At 43.7% G+C, this 23553-nt stretch overlaps 1 protein-coding gene across 1 annotated transcript in view; it reads right to left on the bottom strand.

Moving 5' to 3' along the window:
* Positions 1-23553, bottom strand: part of Grhl2 (grainyhead like transcription factor 2) — a 132983-nt gene that overhangs the window by 58803 nt on the left and 50627 nt on the right. The window contains exons 5-7 of the mRNA XM_028767380.1: positions 16506-16561; positions 14997-15153; positions 12204-12315 (exon numbers count right to left, since the gene is read on the bottom strand). Of these exons, the coding sequence (XP_028623213.1) occupies positions 12204-12315; positions 14997-15153; positions 16506-16561 (325 nt within the window). The remainder of the gene's footprint in view (positions 1-12203; positions 12316-14996; positions 15154-16505; positions 16562-23553) is intronic.

The following is a 23553-nucleotide window of genomic DNA, read 5'->3' as shown; positions in this document are numbered from 1 at the left end:
TGCCCCCACCTGTCCCTGCCCCCACCTGTCCCTGCCCCCACCTGTCCTGAACATCTCTGTCCCCATCAGCAGCCTGGGCAGATAAATACACAAAGGAGAGTGGAGCATCTGAGGACATGCAACTCTGATGTGAAAAAGATAGAAGAAGCTCAAACCTTTCTTGAGGAGTTGAGGTCTCCCCTTCCCCTGTTCTTCTAAATCAAAACGCCATTTTAAAGTGTGGGTGACTCATGTAAGAATTCACCAACAAGCTTGTTATTGTCCTCATAGTACTCTTAACAAGTCACAGGTAACCCAGGTGTCCTTGAGTAAGTTGACACTTGAGCTGATTTTGACAAGCACTAAATCATTTCAGTCATTTGGTCCTAGTCCATGAGCAAATAATACCCACCAGTTTTTTCTTTTTCTTTCTTTCTTTTTTTTTTTTTTTTTTTTTTTTGGAGAGCCAAGTGTAAGCAAGGCTCTGTGCTAAATACACATACATCCTGCAGGTGACCATGATGCTAAATACACAGGCGACTATGAATCTTTGTCTGTAAACCTCACTTGCAAAGTAAGAACCACATAAGCATGCCCAGTGCCTCTCTAACTCTGTCACTTGGTCTGTGTCTTAGTCTTTTGTTTTCTGTTGTTGTAACTGGATACCATGGGGTTTAGTAAATTGCTAAAAAAACAACCTGCTTGTGGTTTTCAAGGCCGAGCCCAACCGGCTGCTGGTGGTAAGAGCTCTCTCCTCACCATCATGAATGGAAGGTATCTGTGGTGACAGAGGGGACATGCCAGCTCTCTTACACAGTCACTGGTGCTCCGGACTCTCACGACCTCCTCACCTTACACATTAGCATACAGGCAGAGATCGGGTTTCTAACACATGAACTCTTGGGGACACACTACAAACTCACTAGGGCATAAAGAGCCGAGCTGGGACCAGCACCTACAAAGCTCCATGTACACACAAAGCCAGACCCCTTCTTCCAAGTGTGCATCTTTTCAGTACACTGTCCAGAAAGTTGGTGGTAAGAGTACGAATATACACTGTGAGCAATACTGAGTGACTCTTTGGTGTTCTTAAACCGTGGTAATCAAAGTAGTGTTCTTAAACTGTAGTAATCAAAGTATAACTACTAATCAGAGTATTAACTACTCACCGTGGTTTATATAAGAGCCTTCCTGGTGTCAGTTAGGAGGACATCCTTAGGATTCTCTTTGCACTAAAGCTAATATTCTTCTTATGTTTTATGGTGGTTTGAATATGCTAGGTCTAGGGAGTGGCCCTATTAGGACATGTGACCTTGTTGGAGGAAGTATGTCACTGTGGGACTAGGCTTTGAGACCCCTCCTCCTAGCTGCCTGTGACGCAGTCTCTCCTGGCTGCGTTACAATCAAGATGTGGAACTCTCAGCTCCTCCTGCACCATGCCTGCCTAGAAGCTGTTGTGCTCCCACCTTGATGATAATGGACTGAACCTCTGAACCTGTAAGCCAGACCCAATTAACTGTTGTCCTTGTAAGAGTTGCCTTGGTCATGGTATCTCCTCGCAGCAAAAGAAATCCTAACTAAGACATGTTTGGTCTCATTTCTAGGGTAGGAATTAAATAGAACAATGTTACAGATTTCAGACTATAACAATATAAACAAAATTAAGAAAAATATTTTGTATTTTAGACTATTACTATGTTCTACATATGCTATTCTTTATACTATTTGAAGGCTAGTCCTGGGGCTCATGAGTAAAGTGTATACTATGTAAAACATGAAGACTGAGTTTGGACCATATACATATACACATACATACATACATACATACATACATACATACATACACACATACACACAAGTGTGTCTTTACCCCCAAACTTGACTTCAAACAGTAGTAATAAATCAGTGACAGTTCATATCCTGTGCATAATCATATAACTGCACAAACATATGAGCCTCTGTATACACCCTGGCTGTAACTATATACTTAATCAACCTGGCTAGACGTAAATTTTTCTGACTGGTCTACGTGACTCAGAGAGTTTTAACTAACTATTTTGTGGCTGGCCTACAACATTAATCTGTGGGCCACACAAAATCACCTGACACCTTCTATAGATATAGCTATAGCTAGTGAGTTGCGGTTCAGAGCTGAAGCAAGCAGATCCACATAGAGAAATGACATCCAGATCACTCGTGGTGAATCTGTCACTAAATTGACTGAGCCTAATTCCTTCAGGGACTAAGGGTATGTTAACCTTAACTTTCATCTTCCAGCATCCCTCCACCCCCATGCTGTCGTCACATGTACCAGCCTACCTTGCAGACATGGGAAGATGAACCTGTTCCCTGGGGCAAGGGGAGGCTGTGCTTAGAGAGTCGCAATGGCTGACCACATGGATGTTGCTATTTATGTCCTCCATGCTGTTTCTGCTCAATTTTTACTCATTTTCTAACATTATTACAAGATTTTGATATTATTTCAAGATTGAAATGCTATTCTTTTAAATGCACTTTTGGTAGAGTTAGATTTGTCCTCCAAAAGAAGAAAACTGTTCTAACTTACTTAACCTCAGCATCTTGGCACCTGAGTACCATGTGGCCCCCTACCCATATGGGAACGGCTATGATCAGCACGTGCCACAGGCATCGAGATCAGTCATAGTCAAGCCCTTTTTCCGGAGAATTAGTATCTCAGAGAAAGATCATAGTTAACTCTGAGAGATTGTTTTTTAAGCCCTTGCCTATTTCAACACACATATTTTAAAAACTGGAAACACTACCCGAGGTCTTACTTAAAGCATCTCTAAATAAAGTCACATCATCAGGATTCGGGCAGAGCACAAAAAATTAAATCAAATGGAAGTATAAATCCCATGACGGAGTGAGCTACAGCCATGCACACGGAAAAGGCACCATCAGGGAAATCAACTCAAGAGAGGGAAGGAGAGAGGAAAAGAAACAGAATATAGCCCTAAACATATGAGTCTGTTAGCTTAGTTTGGGGTGGGTGGAATGCATGCACGTGTGCCTGCATTCGTGTGTACGTGCGTGTGTTCGTGCGTGCATACATGCACTGAGCCAATTATCACCTAGCACGGTCTGTTTAAAGAGCAGTTCCACCCTCTCACTAAAATGTGGGAGCAGAGGGGTGTGTCTTTAGGAATCCACTACACCCCAGTACTCCATGGAACATTCCTTCTGGTTAGCCATTTGGGCTCCAATATTCCCTGGAAAAGAAAAGCTGTTTATCAGAAAAGGCTCATTAAGCAATAATGATTGGACCGGGAAAAACAAGACTCCTCACAGCAGCAAAGAAAGCCTTGAATTTCCAAATCTAGCCTCTTTGTTTTGGTTTGTTTTTAAACAATTTCCCATTTGTTTGATGTAGTAAAACTAATACTTTCTACTTAGGCTTAAAAGGAGAATCTCCCCTGGCTTATTAGTGTACATTATGTTTCTACACTAAGTAATTAAATTGTTACCTTAATTTAAAAAAACAAAAAAACAAAAACCTGGTGTAATAAAAGGGCAGCTTAATACAAGAAACCACCTTGTTGGGCTGGAGGACAGCACACTTACTCAGAAGCTTGCCTTGTCAGCATGAGGACCCAAATTTAGTTCTCCTGAACCGCAATTGAAAGAAAGAAAGAAAGAAAGAAAGAAAGAAAGAAAGAAAGAAAGAAAGAAAGAAAGAAAGAAAGAAAGAAAGCAAGCAAGCAAGCAAGCAAGCACGCCTATTGTGGTGACATGCTTGCAACCCTGGATTCCTGGAGCTCACCAGTCATCCCAGCCAATGAGCAAATGCTTTCTCAAAGAAGAAAGGTGGTCAGTGCCTGACAGGTAGAGCTCTGGCTTTCACTTGTTCTCTCTGCCTGCCTCTCTCTGTCTCTGTCTCTTTCTCTCCCCCCTCCCTCTGTCCCCCCTCCCTCCCAACAGAAAAATAACGCCAAAGTGAATCAATCCACATGAAAGAAGAGTCCAAGCAGAGGCAGTCGGGATTTCTGAGTTCAAGGCCAGCCTGGCCTATATAGAGAAACCCTGTCTCAAAAAAAAAAAAAAAAAAACATAAGCTTTTGCCGGGCGGTGGTGGCGCACGCCTTTAATCCCAGCACTTGGGAGGCAGAGGCAGGCGGATTTCTGAATTCTGAGTTCGAGGCCAGCCTGGTCTACAGAGTGAGTTCCAGGACAGCCAGGACTACACAGAGAAACCCTGTCTCAAAAAAAAAAAAAAAAAAAAAAACCGAGAGTCCAACCCCAAGTACACTTCCTTGTTAATTGGACAAACTGGGGCTGACCAAACGGCCCTAGATACTCACACCTCTAACCCTTGTTCAACTGCTCAACATTGGCTGAACACCTACTATGTACCAGGAGTTGGATACTTAAATGTTGAAAAGAAATTCTCAGTTCATTCAAATAACTGGGCATCAGGTGGACAGGCAGAATGAAACTGACAGCCAAGTAAATATTGCCAAGTTGTAATGGCTGATACAATCCTGATCCAGGAAGGGCTGCCTACTCTACAGAGAAGCTCAGGAAGACTCACCCAAGTGGGGTCAGTCAGGGACTAGGTTTTTTCTTTTTTCTTTTTTTTTCTTTTTTCTTTTGGTTTTTTGAGACAGGGTTTCTCTGTATAGCCCTGGCTGTCCTGGAACTCACTCTGTAGACCAGGCTGGCCTCGAACTCAGAAATCCGCCTGCCTCTGCCTCCCAAGTGCTGGGATTAAAGGCATGTGCCACCACTGCCCAACAAGGGACTAGGTTTTAAGTGAGCTGTCTTGCAGGTGGAAATGGGAAGGCTTGAATCAAGAAGAGCTCTGGGGAACAAGGAAGTTGGGAATAAGTGCGGATAGGCAGAAAGGTGAAAACATCCCTACAACGCCGCACTGAAGTTTCTAGAAGACATTGCGCTGGGTTGAGACATGACTAGATTAGCATCTAGTGTGACATCTGGGATGAGGAAGACCTGTGAGGCAGATGAAGGCTGGGGTTTGGGAACAAGTCTCAATCTGGGTGCTGCAAATGCTGCTCTTCACCCTGACCCTTCCACGGAGGAAAAGGGGGAGCCCAGGGCCACTCATATCAGGAAGAAAATGAGAAATGGGTCTCCCTAGGGATGCTGAGCCAAACACAATGAGTTGCTGAGATTCAAATTGAGACATGCATGCAATAAACAGAAACCCACAGTGGGTCTATTATCACCAAGAATTATTTTCTGTCTGCACAAACACCAAGCCTTAAGGAGTACTTACATTTTATAACTTTTAAATATCCAGCCTTCATACCTGATGATGCTTTTATCACATCAGTATTTCCCAACCAAAGCTACAGATGAAAAGGAATTTTCAGAAACCGCAGCTTCAGCACCACCCTCTGAAGCAAGGCCTGTCTTACACAGCATGTGGATGTGGCAAAATAACAGGGAGATTTGGGAGGGTCCTGGCCCTCAGCCCACACGCCCCCTCACGTCTGGATCTGCAGAGGAAGCAGGGATCTGCTCGCTCTCTGGCTTGGCGCTCAGAGCCTCATCTATCTCAGTCCTCACAGGTTGTTTTCCAATCATGGGGATCTCATGGTTTTGTTTTATTTTGTAATCAAATTTAAGTATGTTCAGAGGTATGGAAGCAACCTAAAGAAATGTCGTAAGATGAACTTAATTTATTGCTAAGAGGACGAGCCGCACACTGTCCAGACTGTGGGAGAGGAGAGGTCTTAACGTTCTGAGGCTAGGACAGCCCTGAGTTCAGATGCATGAGGAAGCAGCCAGTCGCTAGAGTGTCTCATGTCCAAGTCTTCCTTGGGCCATAAAATCCACCTTCCCTGAACTCTGCACACCTGACTGCCTTTACTTGCTTTGTGACAAAACCTCTCAGAGTAGCCAGCATGGAATTCCTTACAAAACCTGCAAGGAGACACATGAACACAGCACCTTAGACCAGAGTTCTCCAGAAAACCCAGGGGTGGAAGAGGAGCAAGTTTTAATTTGAATACAATTCCTATTTGCATGAGTCTAGTGCAGAAGCTCCAGGGTAAATGATCCAGAATGTCCAGCAAGACTCCGGGCTTGAGTCACTTCCGGAAGACTCCTCTGGTCTTCAAACCGAACCATATAGAACTGAGCACACAGTCTTCATGTCATTACAACTGAGGCTTCATACAAATGTCTTCCTCACAGGAAACTATTATAATGGGACATAATTTGAAAATGGCTTTTAAGAAGAAATTTGGATAGGCAGCGATGCCACTTTCCTTCAATCTCAGCACTCGGGAGGCAGGAGGGAGATCTCGGAGTCTGGGGCTAGCCTGGTCTACAGAGTGAGTTCTAGGACAGCCAGGACATACAGAGAAACTCTGTCTTAAAACAGAAAGAAAGAAAGAAAGGAAGAAATTAATTTGTATTGGGACACACACATTCACAAATCCTATAATGACATGCTAATAACTGAAAATCAAATATATAATTACAGGATTACTATTAACACTACACATAATAAACTCAGACAGGAAATATGACTGAGAACCAAAATTAAAGTCTGAGATCGAATTAAAACATGTTGGTCTGACAACTACCTATTGGCACTGAGAAGTACTGATGTTCCCATGGCCATCAAACCCTGCCTCCCCACTGGAACAGGCAAGCGAATTGTGATGTGGATCATGTTGGACCATCTGAGCTATATCACAATGAAAGATTCGAGTTGAGTCCAGGAGAGATCGTACGTGAAAACGGCACCGACAACCTGTGGCTTCATTTTTATGATGTTAATATGAATTGTAAGATCTCACTTGTCTCCCTATTTGAAAGATAACAGAAAAAAACGCTCACATTCAGAGATGGAGCTATTCACTGAGTGGACACCCTGAAGTCCGGTTCACTGTTAGACCTGTGATGCACTTCCGGTATTTTTCCATGGATCACACTTAGAAGTCTAGCAGCTTTCTTTTACAAACAAGCCCCAGGACCTGCTCTGTATGTGAACACTTGCCCTACTATGCATCCACCAGCCTGGACTCAGAGCCCGGCCGACCTCCGCTCCCCTCCCTACGGCCTGGCAACATGCTTCTCTTGGTACCACTGCCCCAGGAGTAGGGCACAGTGATTACTGAGCTGGCAGAGCTGGGATACCCTTTGATGGCCCTCTCCTCCTTCATCCTCACCTTCAGTCAGTTATCAAGAGATGACTCATTTCCCATTTCCAACTCTGTGTGCTGTTTTTTTTCCTTACCCATCACTGGCCTCCCAATTGCCAGTGTCTTTCCTCCTGTGTCCCTTCCCCTCAAGCTAGCCTAGAATTTACTCTCCAATTACAATTCTGACAGACACTCACAATTCTTATCCAATGCCTCCAAAATCAAGTACCACAACTAAGGAGAAATCCCGAGTCCACTCATGCTCCCCAAGGTTCTGTGGACCTCAAGGTAAGCTCTCCAGTTCCAACTACCTCCATTAGACTCCGGTGTGTATGACATGGAGACAGCCTGACTCAGGGGCCCCTTCAGAACTGGAGACCAGCCAGTTCCATTTGCAGATCACATATCCATCACTCTCCTGTCACCACGGATCTCCTTCAAAAAGCCACCTTCCCCACCTTCCCAGCACATCCTCTGTATCCCCTGCCTTCCCTGCTCGTTGCATTGGTCCATCAACCCACTCTCACGAGCACACCTGAGAGTTTGAGCCTCTTCTATCTTTCTTAACAGGTGTATAAAGTAGTTTTCCAATATCATTTTTTTTAAACTTTTGGCCTTTCCTCTGGGCAGGTACCACTGCCTGGCTCGCAGGCTCCTTCAGTTCCTTTTTGACTCTCATGGTCTTGGTATCACTTCAGAAACATCTGCCCTAAACAACTCTCCTTTTAACATCTTGGATGTTCATCTTCTTGCATCTAGGTGAGGGTAATGTAAGGGTAAGGCCCTGTCTTAATTACATTTTAATCACCAGGGCTGAAAAAGGCCTGGCCCACAAAAGGTGCTCTGTAACTATCAGCTGAATAAATGTACTCATGCATTTCCTCAAGCTGGTGTGGAAAAAACATGGGCTCGTCAGTGACTAAATTAATATAATGAGGTTTAAAGACACTCAAAGGACAGATACGATTTAAATGGCTTCTCCATGTGCGAGGCATAGCTGACACGGAATGCTTTTGAGCAGCAGAATGGAAACTTATTTACAACCTGAAGTAATTGCCATTATTCAAGGAGCTCCAGAAAGAGCTGTGCCAGTTGGAGAACTCTGTGTTTGTCTGTCTGACTTCTCGGGAGCTGGAACTCAGTGTTAGCCCTTCCTGTTCCACCCCAAACAGTTTATAAACTAACGTATAAGAACCACATACCTGATCTGGCTCTCAGACACTCCAGACCTACACAACCCAGCACCATGTCCTCAGCCCTGCATGGCAAATGATGGCATCCTCTGTCGCCCTGTGCTACATGTGACCAGAGACAAGGGCCAGCCAGGCCCTGAGATACAGCACAGAACCACAGAGCAGGAGCAGCCTCAGGCATTACGTTTCCATCCAACCACAGACGCCAAGACTTAGCTGGAGTTCTCTGCCATCTCCCTTCTCAGCTTTTAGGAAACACAATGGCTGTTTTGAAGTTGATTTTGTTTGTTTTGTTTGTTTGTTTTGTTTCGTTTTGTTTTTCAAGACAGGGTTTCTCTGTGTAGTCCTGGCTGTCCTGGAACTCACTCTGTAAACCAGGCTCGCCTTGAACTCAGAGATCCACCTGCCACTGCCTCCCAAGTGCTGGGATTAAAGGCGTGTGCACATCACCAGGCGAGGATGAATATTTTAAAGTTAATGGATGATGCCTAAGTTTGTAGCAAAGGAGGCTGTGCCCGGGGAGTAGCTGTCAGTAAGGTACAGTCCACTCCTGCAGACCTACCCTCCACCAGTCTGAGAGTTTATGAATGCATCAGCTCGTGCATTGATTCAGACATTCACTACATCTCTGGCCTTATGGTAAGCACAGAGCAGAGGAAGGAACAAACCAAGACAAGGCTCTGCTCTCAGGGAGATTACCTTCTAAAAAGAGAGGACACAGAAATACAAACATGAGTGAACAGCGGGTGAGCTGGTCATACGTGTTCTGATATGACATAAAGACAATGGAGACAGGGTGGTGAGACACACAGTGACAGGGATCTTGCTGGCGTTTGAAGGAAGTAAGGGAACAGGTTCCCAAGTGCTCATCCCAAGAGTTCCCTGGGCAGAGGGGTAGCCGATGAAGAATCAGCTTCACTGAAAAAATACAACAGAATCTGGGAACCTAGGCCCAAGCTGCCAGCCTCCTGCCCTTTGTTCTGGCCCTGAGTTCCTTTTCTTTCTCATGGAACCACAGACTGGCCCCCTGGGGTCTCTCTGAGCCTTGAAAGTACGAATCACCTTTCCACATAAAGAATGAGGCCTGGTCCAAGTAAAATAAGCTTGTGTAAGGAGAGGCAAAACATTCTCCCTCCATACAGAATGTAAGCTAGTGACTATCCCTAGGCATGAGTGTAGGGGCATGCTGGGTACTTACTAAGGAAGGCCTAGTGGGAGGGGCAAGGTCTGTGGCCGCTGGCAGAATAGGATTGGAGGTGGAGAACAGAGAACAGGGGTAGGGACTAGTCATTCCAGCACCCTACAAAGTGAGATGAAGACACTCATGACCAGCCTCATCTGTGGCAGGTATAACTTAGAGGCTGTGAGTCCTAGGATGCCCAACTCAAAAGATCACTGATTAAGAACTAAAGTTTGCTGAGATGGTGGCCCACACCTTTAGAATTCTAGCACGTACAAGACAGGCAGGCAGATCCCTGTACATCTGAGGCCAGCCTGGTTTATATAGTTAAGTTCCAGGACAGACAGAGCAGCAGTGAAACTTTGTTTCAAATTTAAAAAAAAAAAAAGAATGAAAGAAAGGAAGGAAGGAAGGAAGGAAGGAAGGAAGGAAGGAAGGAAGGAAGAAAGAAAACAAAAAACCTCTAGGTCAACAAGATGGCCAGTAAAGGCTCTCAGATCCCAAGCCTAAAGACCCGAGTTCAATTCCAGAAAACCACATGGTGAAAAGAAAGCCAATTCTCACAAGTGCCTTCTGCCTATCTGTCACATGGACACTGGCACACACACCCATGCATGCCCACACACATACACTTTTCTTTTTAACATACAATGAACTTTAATTAAAGAGGCCCTACCTCTGTTTCTTATTTCAGCTTGAAGGTCACTGTCTCTAGGTCCTGGATGGGAACTGTCTTTGTGTTTGTTGTCAGACTTGCTTGCTTTGCATGTATAAGTGTATGTGGGATTTGCCTGCATGCATGTATGTGCAAGCAAGGCATGTTTGTGTTTGTGTGTGTGTGCACACGCATGTTCATGCACACACACTCTGCATTCACATATGCATGCAGGTGGGACTCTCTGAGAAAAGTATGGAGGCAAATGGGAGGTAATAAAGAGAGATTTATTGGAAGGGCTAGAGAGGCGGGAAATTACTCCAGTCTCTGCAAACGTAACCCTGTAACATTGCTGGAGCTGGTGAACAGGCATGCCAGCAAGGTACCTTTATTACTTACCTTATTTGAACTGAGCCTATATTTCCATTTAATTGCTTCTCTCATTTTCTTGGGCAATAATTATAAGACTAACTTTTCAAATAAAATAAAATTGCTTCTCTGTTCTACACAGACGGTTATAGAACAGGTCAGAGCACGTTTTCCTAGTACCTTGCTCCAGCCTCGGGCTTTCGGCACACTGGCTTGAAAACAGTTCTTATCCCAGCCCTTGAACTGATTTTGAGGATAACTTGCCTGACATGGAGACACTGTTCCTTGCCTCAGTTTCCCTGTTTATTAGATTAGTATTTGGCTAGTGTTTCTGTGTAGCCACCCCTCTGTGTGAGGGCAAGAGAAAGGAATGGGGGTAGCTTAACCATTCAGCAGGCTATACCAACATTTAGTTTCAAAATGTTCTCTGGTGACTCTCTAATACTAAGCTAGATTACTAGCTAATCTCCGCCATTGGCCCAGGGAGCTATCAAGGCTGCCGTGAGGGAAAGAGCCTTTGTTCCACTGTATAAGACATGAAAGCACGTGTCCTTTTGTCCTTTTACTGCCTTAATATTTTGTGACGTCCAATGATAATCTGCGTTCTGCCTACATCCGTGAGGACCACAGCCATAGTCTAACGGGTTATGACTTTAATTATGAGAAAAAGAATTCTTTATGAGAATAAGTTTGCTAGATACTGCCAATACTTTCAAGAAATTTCTAGAAAATTTGAAATCTACTCTCCAGTTTCTCCTACTCGTCTCTGTGTCTAGGGAGCTGATCCTGCAAACTCTTTAGGAATCCCGTGCTCCCCAGCCTTGAGTCCGATCGAGAAGCCCAGGCAGGGACCTTGGAAAGCCTGGGCACTTCTCCGCCCCTTTGGCACTGAGCTTGTGGCTGACAGCAGTTCCCCTGGGGTTCCACCTCCCAATGGAAAACTGCTTCCTCTGTGGTCCAAGTTCCTGCTGGGTGGTTCCCCTTTGAGTCCCCAGCCCCACAGGAGCCTGGATGCCTCCCAGCTCCATCCTTTCTAACCTTGGCAAGAAGCTAGTTGATAGGTAGCATAGGATCTGCCTTTCTGTCTGGACCCTTGATTGTCCAGAGGACTCCTTGATCCCTAGAGAGCAGATAATGCGTTTAGAAATATAAACAAAATGAACTCTGCAGGCTCATTTTTTCTTGACTGGCAGTCAAGTTTCTCAGACAGATATTTTCCTGACCACCAACTTCTGCTTGCATTAGGTTTATGTACATTAGGTTTATGTAGGAATGAAAGGATTTAGGACAGAACTATAAACTAGAGGTTACTAGAGTCTCGTGACCTTTGTGAGGGGCCTTGAGCCTCATGGGCCTGAGTTTTACCATACAGAAAGAGACAAGACTCTATCTGACCTGCTTACTGCCTATATGGCTCAAACACAAGGCATGCAAATATTTTAGAAACTGCCATTGTGTTACAAAGGCATTATCGATATTATTCTATAAGTTGAATCTGGTAGAAAGGAAAATGCTTTCTTCTCTGCTCAGCCTGACTGATTTTCAGCTTGATCTGTGCCAAATGTCACAGATTACATGTACAACTCAGTGCCTTGCATAGCAGAGTTCAACACAGCCTCTGTAGTGGTCACTGTACTGGGCTGGGTTTGGCAACTCAGCCAGTTGCCAAAGGCTTAGAGGAACAGGTAACTTACCAATGTCGAGGACCCTCTGCTTGGCAGTGTGCTGCCGGGAGTGCCAGTACTTCCAGTATTTCAGCTGTTCATCTCGGTTTTTGTCTTCACTAAAGACCACCATCACCACACTCTGCAGAAAAGAAAAGCAGCCATTATCCTCCACTGCCTCGCAGGGTTCCACTTCCGGCAATGCTAACGTGGTGTGTAGCTTTTATTGTTTAAGAGCCAGGCATGGTGGCTCCTGCCTTTAATCCCAGCACTCAGAAGCCAGAGGCAGAAGGATCTGAGTTTGAGGCCAGCTTAGTCTTCAGGGCAGCCAGAGCTACACAGAGAAACCCTACTCTCCTACCCTCAAGTCTAGAGAATACAGCAAAGAAATGCCTCAAGGAGTTAAGATGTTTGTCCCAAGCCTGATGACCTAAGCTAAATCTTTGAGACACATGGGGTGGAAGGAAGAGAATCAACTTCTGAAGCTATCTTGCGTGTAGGTATTTGCACATGTATGCCTACACACATACACACACACGCACATGCACACTGGAAATAGCATGGATAGAAACAGACCCCTTTATCATTCCTACCACAACACCAGGACAACCAGATGAAGTAGCCTTTGGCATGGCTGTTATTTTGCCGGGTTAGCTTGAAACTGAAAAGCATTTTGTTTGCATTGGGAATAAACACGTCTGAAACTTTCTGTCTTACACAGAATTGATGCCATTTATACAGAAGCAGACATCCATCTCTCCCCTAGGGAGTACCTCAAGCTGGAGTGGAGCAGGTAATAAGAGAATTATGCAGGAAATACAGAAAATGTTAGGAGATAGACTCACATTGACATATTTCAAATGTCAGATAACTCGTAACCCAAGAGTACAAGGGCAGGTATACACTTCAACGAAATGTAGCTGTTCTTTAAATGAACAGCCAATTCTATATCACAGAAATAAGAATTTAAACCTCACTTCAGTTCTAAATTACAAACTGACCTCATTTGCATAGATTTACATATAGTCTCTGTCATTCTGGAATGCAGGCGGCCATGACCCTGTCTCAGGCTCCAGAATGATAGGGTATGAGGTGTCGTGCCTTGTTCAAATCACATTTCCAGCAAAATGGAACAAAAGGAGATAAAATTTCCATATTAACCAGTTGTTTTTGTTTTTGTTTTTGGGGTGTGTGTGTGTGGTTTTGATTTTTCCAGAAAATTGTGTAACAACCCTGGCTCTACTGGAACTCACTTTATACACAAGGCTAGTCTCAAACTTTGAGGTATCTGCCTGTCTCAGCCTCCCCGGTACTGGAATTAAAGACATACACCACCACACCGGTTTTAAATTTTCATATTAAAAGATTTCCAAGATCCCCCTAAAGTGGAACCACTGGGGAAGTCCAAACTGATGTCACTTAAGTGGCTGCCACCTTTTCAGAGTGACAGCCGTGTGACGCTCCTACACATATGATTAAACTATAGACCATGTGTTCTCCCAGATATCCACATCTGGATTGAAACCTGAGGGGAAACCTCTCGTTCTTCATCCCTCCAGGAAGCTCTACAGAGCACTGCTTCTAGTTGTACTTGGTTTTCTTGGTGGTGCTGGAGGTGGAACCCAAAGCCTCACACAGACTAGTGACCCCCAGGCAAACATGGCACAACACAGCCCACCCTTGTGCCTAGAAGAGTTAGTCCAGAAGCTGGTACCTACCCCAGCAATCTCTTCCATCTTAGTTACCTCACTTATTAGCTCCTGAAAGCCAAGTTTTCTTATGTATATGTTCTGCATACTGTAACAATGTGCTTTATCATTGTTATTATTATTAATTATTTAAAAACAGTGTGCAATCCCTGACACAAGGAAGACACCATCACTGTGTGACTCGTTGATGCAGTGCCTTCTTGTTGATACAGTACGTCCTCCACCATGGTCCTGGCCACAGGGTTGGAACATGATGATATTCCTCACAATGGGCAGTACCCTGGGCACCTTTTGACCACCAATGGGCTCACCTTGCTTGGGAACTTGACCCATATGTGGTGGGACACTGTGCTCTAGACATGCCATGGTTCCCTTCTTCTCAAGCTGAAGCACTTAGTAGGGTGTAACTCTGGACAGAGTTGGGGACCACAGGTACAGTGGCATGGAGCAGTTCATAAGAGAGCAGGCAAATCTATATTGCAACAAAGAAGGAAGGTCCTCCAACTCTTTTCTAACTCTGTTGTGAGGTTGGGTTTTTTGGGTTTTTTTGAAGTAGAGATGAACTACCTGTCACCTCCCTGTTGGCAGTAGCAAGCATGCCGGGTACTGGCATGCTTCCAAAGCAGACAGATAGTGACAACTCATGTCATTTCCCACAAATGAAATTAATACTCATGGATCTGAAATCCCTCAAAACTACCACTGGTGGGAATCACACCTCACCTTTTGAATCCTGGGTAAGGCAGGGGGCTGCAGAAGGCTTGTAAGGGCTGTAAATGGTCCAAGACTTGGCAGAAAATGCTCGCTGCTACACTGCATGCGCACGCACACACACACACACACACACCCTGATCTACAGATCAGCTGAAAAGAACTACAGAGCCTGCAAGCATGAAAGCAGCCAGAGGGATTCCTTGGTACAGTGAAAAAGCATGTTCAGCCAAGTTGCTCCCCTGGGGTTTATTGGTTACCGATTAAAATGATAAACTATGAGCAATAGGCTCTCTTGCAGCAAACTTTCTGAAATTTTCCATGCTATTCCGCAGGTACATGAGGGAGCAGCTCCACCCCTTTGCCCATCCTGGACTTTTATTTTGAGAAATGTGTCCCATACCCTGACTTTGCTGATGGGGTGTCGGAAGCATTTGTTGTCTCCAGTCTCACTGAGTGTTATAGCATAGAATTGTCCTTTGTTGAGGTAGGTCATGGGGCCCTCCCCCTGCTTCTGACGGAGAGATTTGGTGGCTTCCAGGGTGTACTGAAATGTACCACTGTGAAGAGAAAACACAGAGCAGTCAGTTCACTGGACATTTCTCCCTTCCCAAGCAACTTCCTGTCAACAGTATTTCACGCAAACATTAACAAATATTGACTATTTTACAGACAAAATACGGAATACAGCAAAAGCAATGAGTCCAAACCAAAGGTCAGTGCTGGTACAATATACATTTTTTTAACCGTGGCTTGTAAACCAGATGGCTTTAAGTGAGGAAAAAGTCCACGATGTGGTGGGCAAATTCATGCCAGAGAACTCTGAGTAGATCTTGGGAATTCAGCCTTAGACAGAAGTTCCCACTTTTGTCCTAAAAACAGCATCAGAGCTTCCCTTCAGCCTGTGCTTGCCAGTTTCCTTTGTATCCAGCCGTAAATGCCCTGGAGCTTGATCCTGACCATCGACCTCCACCTTCTAACAGCTGACGTCATAGCATGTGTCCGAAAACTGGCCCACTTCCTGTTTGGAAACCTGCAGAAGGATTCCCGGTGAGGGTACTCCCAGTCAGGGGCTTGTGGGTGATGCCCATGACAAATGGCTCACTGTCCACTTTTACAAATAAAGTTTTACAAAGACAGCAGTAGCACCTGCTGTTGACTGTCTTGCTCATTCCAAAAAAGGCTGAAGATCTTTGCTCAAATAGTTCTTCTCTTATTTTTAAGACGTAATTTATAAAACAAAACCATTGATTTTTCTAATTGTTTAAAATTAATTATAGGTAGGAATCACGTCTTTTTTTATTTAATTTATTCTCTCAGAAATGCTTGTTTTGGTTACACTGTGGGATAAGCCATAGAAGGGTGCCATTAATAAACTCTATACTTTCTGAATCCCTCTCTGCTGAGTTCAGTTATTCACCTTGGTCTTCAAGAGACTTGGAGCAAAAATGACTCACAAACAGGATCTTTTAAAATGTCCTACTTATCCCCTCTCGGCCTTTTGGCTAAGAGCAAGTGTAAAATGTCCCACTTACAGGATTAGAGGGACTCAAATTTCTATGGTAGAAACTTTTTAAATGTTTTATTTATATTTTAACTTTTAGAATTAGAAATCATTTACTTTTTTTTTTTAAAAAAAAAAAAAAAAAAAGGCTGAGTCTTGGAGCTGTAAAGATGACCCAGTGGTTAGAGCACTGGCTACTCCTTTAGAGGACCCAGGTTTGATTCCTAGAACCCACATGACACCTCACAGTCATCTGTAACTTCAGTTCCAGGGGATCTGACCCTCTCTTCTGACCTCCATCTTGACCATGGTGCACAGACATACACGCAGGCAAAACACCTTAGGCATAAAACAATAAAATAAAAATGTTTAAAGTCTGTCATATATATGCATCTCCTGGTGACCTACCTCCCCGTCTGGTCGTATGTATACTCGTCAGCACCAACAGAAGTACTCCGAAATTTCTGAAAGTTTTAAATGGTAGAATTAATACAAATAGTCTGAAAATATATGTAAATATTACAAAAACAAAAAGGAAATGTAAAATAATAACAACAGTAGTAGTAACCATATCCTATTCTCATTTCATCATTTCATCATCTCCAGAGAAAGGAAAATCAGTATGTTTCCAAGATATGTGTAGGTACCTCATGCTCTGCCTTCCAACATACAGACCATTTTTTTCAATTCCTGGTTCCCTCTAACACTTTATTTCAAATGTTAAAAATCAGAATTAATGGAAGACCAATTGCAGAAACAAGATGACACAGCAGGAAGTCTGACGGAGTGGTTGGAAGCAAGAAGTCTGAGGGAGTGGTTGGAAGCATTATTTCTAGAGTAGGATCATCAGAGACCAAGTGATAGCTAACTTATCCGACACTTATAAAAATGTGAGGTATTTTCTCTGTTAAATGTCTACTCATAGCTTGATCACAGTAAACAGGCTAGCAAATGCTAACAGCATGATATGTACAGCACTGACATCTTATATGTGTACTGAATATTAGTAAACAGTAGCAACGCGACTATAGCAGGATCCTCTAAGCATCTCTGCTAGCAGATGTGTTGAGAGGAGGCTATAAAGATAGTGTTACAGAAACAGCAGCCCAGTCCTGGTGTGTGTGTGTGTGTGTGTGTGTGTGTGTGTGTGTGTTATGTGTGTATTTCAGACAGTTTCACTTTCATCATTTGATGCCTGCCTGGGGTAGGTGAGATAGCTCTATATGTGACGGCTCTCGTTGCCAAGGCTGAGGACCTAAGTTTGATACCCAGAACCCTCAAAATGGAAGAAGAGCACTAACGTCTGTAAGCTGTCCCCTGACCTCCACACATGCCGTGGCCCGTGCTCACACACAACATCACACACATAACTCTTGACCTTTAAAGCAAATATTGAGCAAGTGCTGGTGACAGGGCATACACAGTACAGTGTAGTAGTCATGTGTGCTACAAAAGATCAAGTTAACAAAAACTTAAACGTTCAGTTACCCCAGTCAACTAATCACATTTTAAACAATAAGTTGTAAAATCTAGCTATCAACTTACCCTATTGGAAGGCACAAAATTGAAAATGTCCATTGTTAAAATAAGTTTGAATTAAGAAATTTTGACTTTTCCTCAGAAAATTGGACATAGCATTACCCGAGGATCCAGCTATACCACTCCTAGGCATATACCCAGAAGGTGCTCGAACATATAATAAGGACATATGCTCAACTATGTTCATAGCAGCCTTATTTATAATAGCCAGGAGCTGGAAAGAACCCAGATGTCCTTCAACTGAGGAATGGATTAAAAAAATGTGGTATATTTACACAATGGAGTATTACTCAGCTATTAAAAACAATGAATTTGAGAGGTTCCTAGGTAAATGGATGGAACTAGAAATTATCATACTGAGTGAGGTAAGCCAATCACAAAAGAACACACATGGTATTCACTCACTGATTATTGGATATTAGCCCAGAACCTTAAAATGCCCAAGATGCAACTCACAGGCCACATGAAGTCCATAAAGAATGAAGACCAAGTGGGGGTGATTCAGTCCTTCTTAGAAGGAGCAACAAAATACTCAAGGGAGCAAATATGGAGACAAAGCGAGGGACAAAAACTGAAGGAGGGGCCGTCTGAAGACCTTTCCACCTGAGTATCCATCCCATGTGCAGTCACCAAAGGTAGATGCTGATGTGGAAGTCAGGAAGTGCATGCTGATAAGAGCCTGATATGGATGTCTCCTCAGAGGTCTTCAAGAGTCTGACATATTCAGAGGCAGATGCTCACAACTAGCCATTGAAGTGATCATGGGGTTCTCAATGGAGGAGTTAGAGTGAAGACTGAAGGAGCTGAAAGGATTTGTGGCCCCATGAGGAGAGCAACAATACCAACCAACCACAGCTCCCAGGGTCTAAACCACCAGCCTGGGAGCACTTATGGAGGGATCCAGGGCCTTAGCTGAATATATAAGAGTGGAGGGCCCTGCTGGGCATAGGTGGAAGATGAGATCCTTGACCTCATGAAGGCTGGACGCCCCAGGGGGTGGGAATTTTGAGGGTGGGGAGGTGGGAGTGGGGGGGTAGATAGAGGTTACATCCACAAAGAAGAAGGAGGAGGTGTGAGGGGATTGGGGGTTCCTGGGTGGGTGGGGGATGGGGTAAGGGGACAACATATGAAATGTAAATAAAACATCCAATAAAAAAATTAAAAAAAAAAAAAAAAAAGAAATTTTGACTTTAATGAAAGGATGAATTTCCGAGAACGCTGCAACAATCCCAGCAACCACTGCGAGTCCGTGTTACTGAGCAGGGCTGTATGACCCCGCAAGTCAGTGTTACTCAGGGCTGCATGAAGCTCAGAGTCTGTCCATGTTACTGACTGTGCAGGGCTGTATGAATCTCTCTGCGCCATCAAGCTTGGCAGCCTAAGGATAGGACAGTAGGCTTAACACACTGGACTCATGAAGGCCCTGTTTCTACTCTCTCAAATGACTCAAGAGCATATGATACTGTGAGAACTTAGACTCACAAACATTGAAAATTAATGGAGACAAAACAGAATTCTGCTCCAGGACATAAATGTCTATGTGCAAAAAAAAAAAAAAAAAAGAAAAGAAAAAGAGCAGCCAACACCAAGTGTGTCGGGATGGCCTGGTCTGGCGCCACAACATATTCAAAGATAAATAATGGCCCCAAGATGTATAGTGCCTCTCCGTCCATAGGGAGACTCTCATATCTCAGGAACACTAGCTTTTGTTGTGTAAACCTTGCCACTGGGCATAAGAGAGGGAGGCGGGGCAGAGGCTCCAGAGCTAGGTCTTAGGCAGGGATGAGAAGGAGAGGAACAGAGAGAAGGAAAGAAGTCATCATGGGGTAGGTAGATCATGAGCTCACAGCCACGAGGGCTGGCCTGATGGAGTAGGAGCCGGTCAGAGCTGGTCAGATAGAACAACAAGTGGTATCTCAGGGAACGCCACAGGGAAGTAGACAAAGTAGCATAGAAGGCTGTATCTGCGCAGCTCTAGGGCTTTTAAGCTTATTATAAATTGAAAGGTGTCTGTATCTTATCTGGGAACAATATGGTCTGAAGCAGGACAGAAACCCCTAATAGATATTTAGACACAACCAAGGGGCTATAGCAAAGCCACAAAATAGCATTAACCACAACACAAGTATGTAGTTATCTTCAATGTTAATTTTTCTTTAATCCTGTTCTATATATTTATAATCTTTTTTAAACTAAGAGAAGCCAGGTGGTGGTGGCACACACCTTTGATCCCAGCACTCTGGAGACAGAGGCAGGTGGCTTTTGCTCTATGAGTTCAAGACCAGCCTGATCTACAGAGCAGGTTCCAGGACAGCCAGAGCTACACAGAAAAACCCTCCCTCTAAATACATACATACATACATACATACATACATACATACATACATACAAATAAATAAGTAGTAAGTAAATAGTCCACTTAGAAAACATCACACTCTACATGGTGACTTGGTAGGCTGCATGGACACAGTGATTTATGAGTGAGAACTAGAATCCAAATGCTTCATTGGGGTTTCTGATCAGGGCCAACCACTCCATGTGAACTTTGAGTACTGCTTACAACATGATAAAAAGGCCAGCATGCACAGATCACTGTACCTCACCATGGTTTCATGCAAACTATTACAGATTCCGCACTCATCTGGAATTGGTAACGAACATGTGTGTGATAGTGGGTATACAAACCACATGTAAGTGTAGGCCCATGCCTAGCCTCAGGTAAGTGCAAGCTGATGTCTAGCCTCAGGTAAGTGCAGACCCATGCCCAGGCAGCTCAAAACAACTCAATGGTATTTTAGGGGACTTTTCTTTCATAATGCTTGCCTGGGCAGTTTTAATATTTTTTTTAACCTTATTGATCCTTGGCTTAAATATTTTAATTTTTGTGTTTTTATGGGATCTCTCTTTCTCTCTTTCTTCCCACTCCCCCTCATATGTGTGTGTTTACATATGTATGTGTATATCTATATGTGTCTACATGTGTGTATGTTTGTATGCATGTGTGCATGTGTATATGTGTGTGTGCATGTGTGTATGTATGTGTGTGCATGTATATATCTATGTGTTATATATCTACATGTGTGTGTCTACACATGCATATGTGTGCATTTGTATATTTGTGTGTATATATGTGTGTATGTATGTGTATGTGTGTGTGCATGTATGTATCTAAATGTGTGTATGTCTACATGTATATGTGTGTAGTATGTGTCTACATGTGTGTGCATGTATGTATATGTTTGTGTACCTGTATATGTGTTTCTTATGATTTTTCTTTGATGTTTTTCCTTCCCTCTGTCTGTTTTCTTTGTTTTATTCTGGTTTGGTTGTTTTATTTGACTGATCCTTCTGTAAAGAGAAGTCATGGTGTCAGATGAGTGAGGAGGTGAGGAGGATCCAGGAGGACGTGAGGGAGAGAAAGAGTGATCAGAACATACTATATGAAGAAAAAAATCTATTTTCAGTTAAAATCCCAGCATAGTAAAAAGGACTGCTAGCATTCTAGTTTTGTTCTTGATGTGAGAGGCAGAGAAAAGACATCTGCCAAGAACAGTCCACAGAGACAAGAATTCGTTATTTGTGGGGAAGTCAGACACAGCTAAACCATGCAATGCCTTCCCCATTTGCCTCTGTTCAGTTTGATCATCTGCCTATTTATACTGAGCATTCTCTTCACGTCGGCTGGTGAGCTACATGTCATAGGTACTATATTAAACAAGTCCTGGACTGGAGAGATGGCTCAGAGGTGAAGAGTACTGACTTCTTTCAGAGGTCCTGAGTTCAGTTCCCAGCAACATGGTAGCTCAGAACCATCTGTAATGGAATCTGATGTCATCTTCTGTCATACAGGTAGAACACTATATACATAATAAATAAATCTTTTTTTAAAAAAAAAAGAGAGAGAGAGAGAGAGCTAAAAGCTAAAAGAAAAAAAATCTCAGAGCAGGTCCCATTTTAGTCCAGAAAGAAGAGCACAAATCCTACTCATAAAAATAATAAATAAATGAATAGATAATGAATAAATTAAATAAATAAATTCATAAATGAATGGATGGATGGATGGATGGATGGATGGATGGATGGATGGATAGATACCCAAGTCTAGGATGTAGCTCACACTTGCCTAGCATGTGCAGGGCCAAGTTCAATCCCCACTACAAACTGTGTTATCATGGTACTAGAGCAGTCTGTGACAATACATCACAACCAAAGACTGGAGCCCATGCTATTCCCTGGCTTCCTAACATTGATGCTTCCAGTGTAACACAAACACCGCTGACATAAGAGGCAACATCCTCAGCTGATCTCCATGTTACAACAGCACAGCTACCCACAGAAGCCGAAGCTCTTCTGAGCAAAGACACCCCTAGCCAGCCATGGCAGACTCATAGCCACCTCCAGAGCAACAACTACAGAGATCCCCAGGTTTTTAATCACATTTTGGCAAGATCCAACTCAACACCTTCCCCTCCATCCCCTCCACCCCCATACTCTTCAATGGCAAATAAACATGGTCAACTCAGCCAGAGTCACAGACATTTCTATATAGTTTACTGAAAAGAAGTACTGGTTTTTAGACAGGTTTTCCTTAAACAATTTTTCCTGGTGAACAACTTCACACTCATGCTCACAAGCACCTAGCAAGGAGACGAGATCGTGGATCTGTAGAGATCCTGGATCCGCAGAGATCACAGGTCCACAGATCTCCCTACTCAATTCCCTTCAGCAGAAATACAATCCGCAAAGCAAACACTGAGTTCTCCAAGAGGAGGGAACAGCTGACTGGAGTGAGCAGAGCTCCCTTTTGGCCTCCAGCAAGTTTGCTAACTCAAGGACTCCTAACTAAGCCCCCAGTACAATAGCTTCCTCTCCCAACCTTCTTTATCTAAATCATGCTCATATCTGATAACATATCCCCCAGTAGACAGTGCCTTGGGCCACATCAGCACACTCTTCCGTGACTATACCAATGGCAATCCTCCCTGGAAAATCACGGACCTCCCATGGGACTGAATGATGGTTTCAGCTATTTGGCTTTCTCCAACAGCACCCCTGAGTACTTGGGGGCGAGTCAAGTATTCAACACTATCAGACTACAAGATCCTTTACTCCATTTAAAAACTACAAAAGGTAGTTGTTAGTCTTACGTGATGTCACATAAGAAGCCCAATGGCAGATTTTTTTTCCTTTTTATTACAAGGTCATTAAAAGTGTAGTTGTAAAACTCCCAAATTTAAAGCAATATGATAGCCCCTAAGGGCAGAGAATTTCTTAGCTCTGATTGCAGTCACTCCGGAGTTCAGAGAATGTAGCAGGCACTCATAAGCATCTGCTGCCAGTGGTGGGGGCGGGGTTACTAGTGCCCCTTTGAGAGCTACTTGTGCTGGCCAACATGTTGTGTCTCTGGTCCCTACCTGAAAGGTAAACAATACCTGTAGAGACAGATAAGGAACAGTAAGATTCTAAACAAACATTGGGAGGGTCATTGTGTTGTGCAGTAGAACTAATGAGAGCCTCTGAAAGGGGTGAGAGTCAAGGAGACAGGTGTTGGAGAGGACACTTTGCCTACTGGCTGCAATGACTAACATTTGTGCCCTTTCTGCCTTACCTTCCTCACTAAGAAAACCCGTATGACAATCATGATTGTCACTCAGAATGCTGCTGCTGTGGTGTCACATGTAAGAACTTGATCTTCAACAAAGGAGTGTTGAGAGATGGGTCATAAGGGCAGACCTCATGAACAAACTAACCTCTGAACTGAGAGTGAACTTACTATTACAAGTCAGAGGCTGTTGTGAAAGCAAGCTAACCATCACATGTATGTAGTCATCTATCACATGTATGTAGCCTAGCCATCTATCACATGCATACAGCCTAGCCATCTATCACATGCATGCAGCCTAGCCATCTATCACAT

Source organism: Grammomys surdaster, unplaced genomic scaffold (assembly GCF_004785775.1).
Source record: "Grammomys surdaster isolate TR1022 unplaced genomic scaffold, NIH_TR_1.0 63, whole genome shotgun sequence".
NCBI lineage: Eukaryota > Metazoa > Chordata > Mammalia > Rodentia > Muridae > Grammomys > Grammomys surdaster.
Note: the sequence above shows the minus strand (reverse complement) of the source record. Positions and strands in the feature narration are given on the sequence as shown.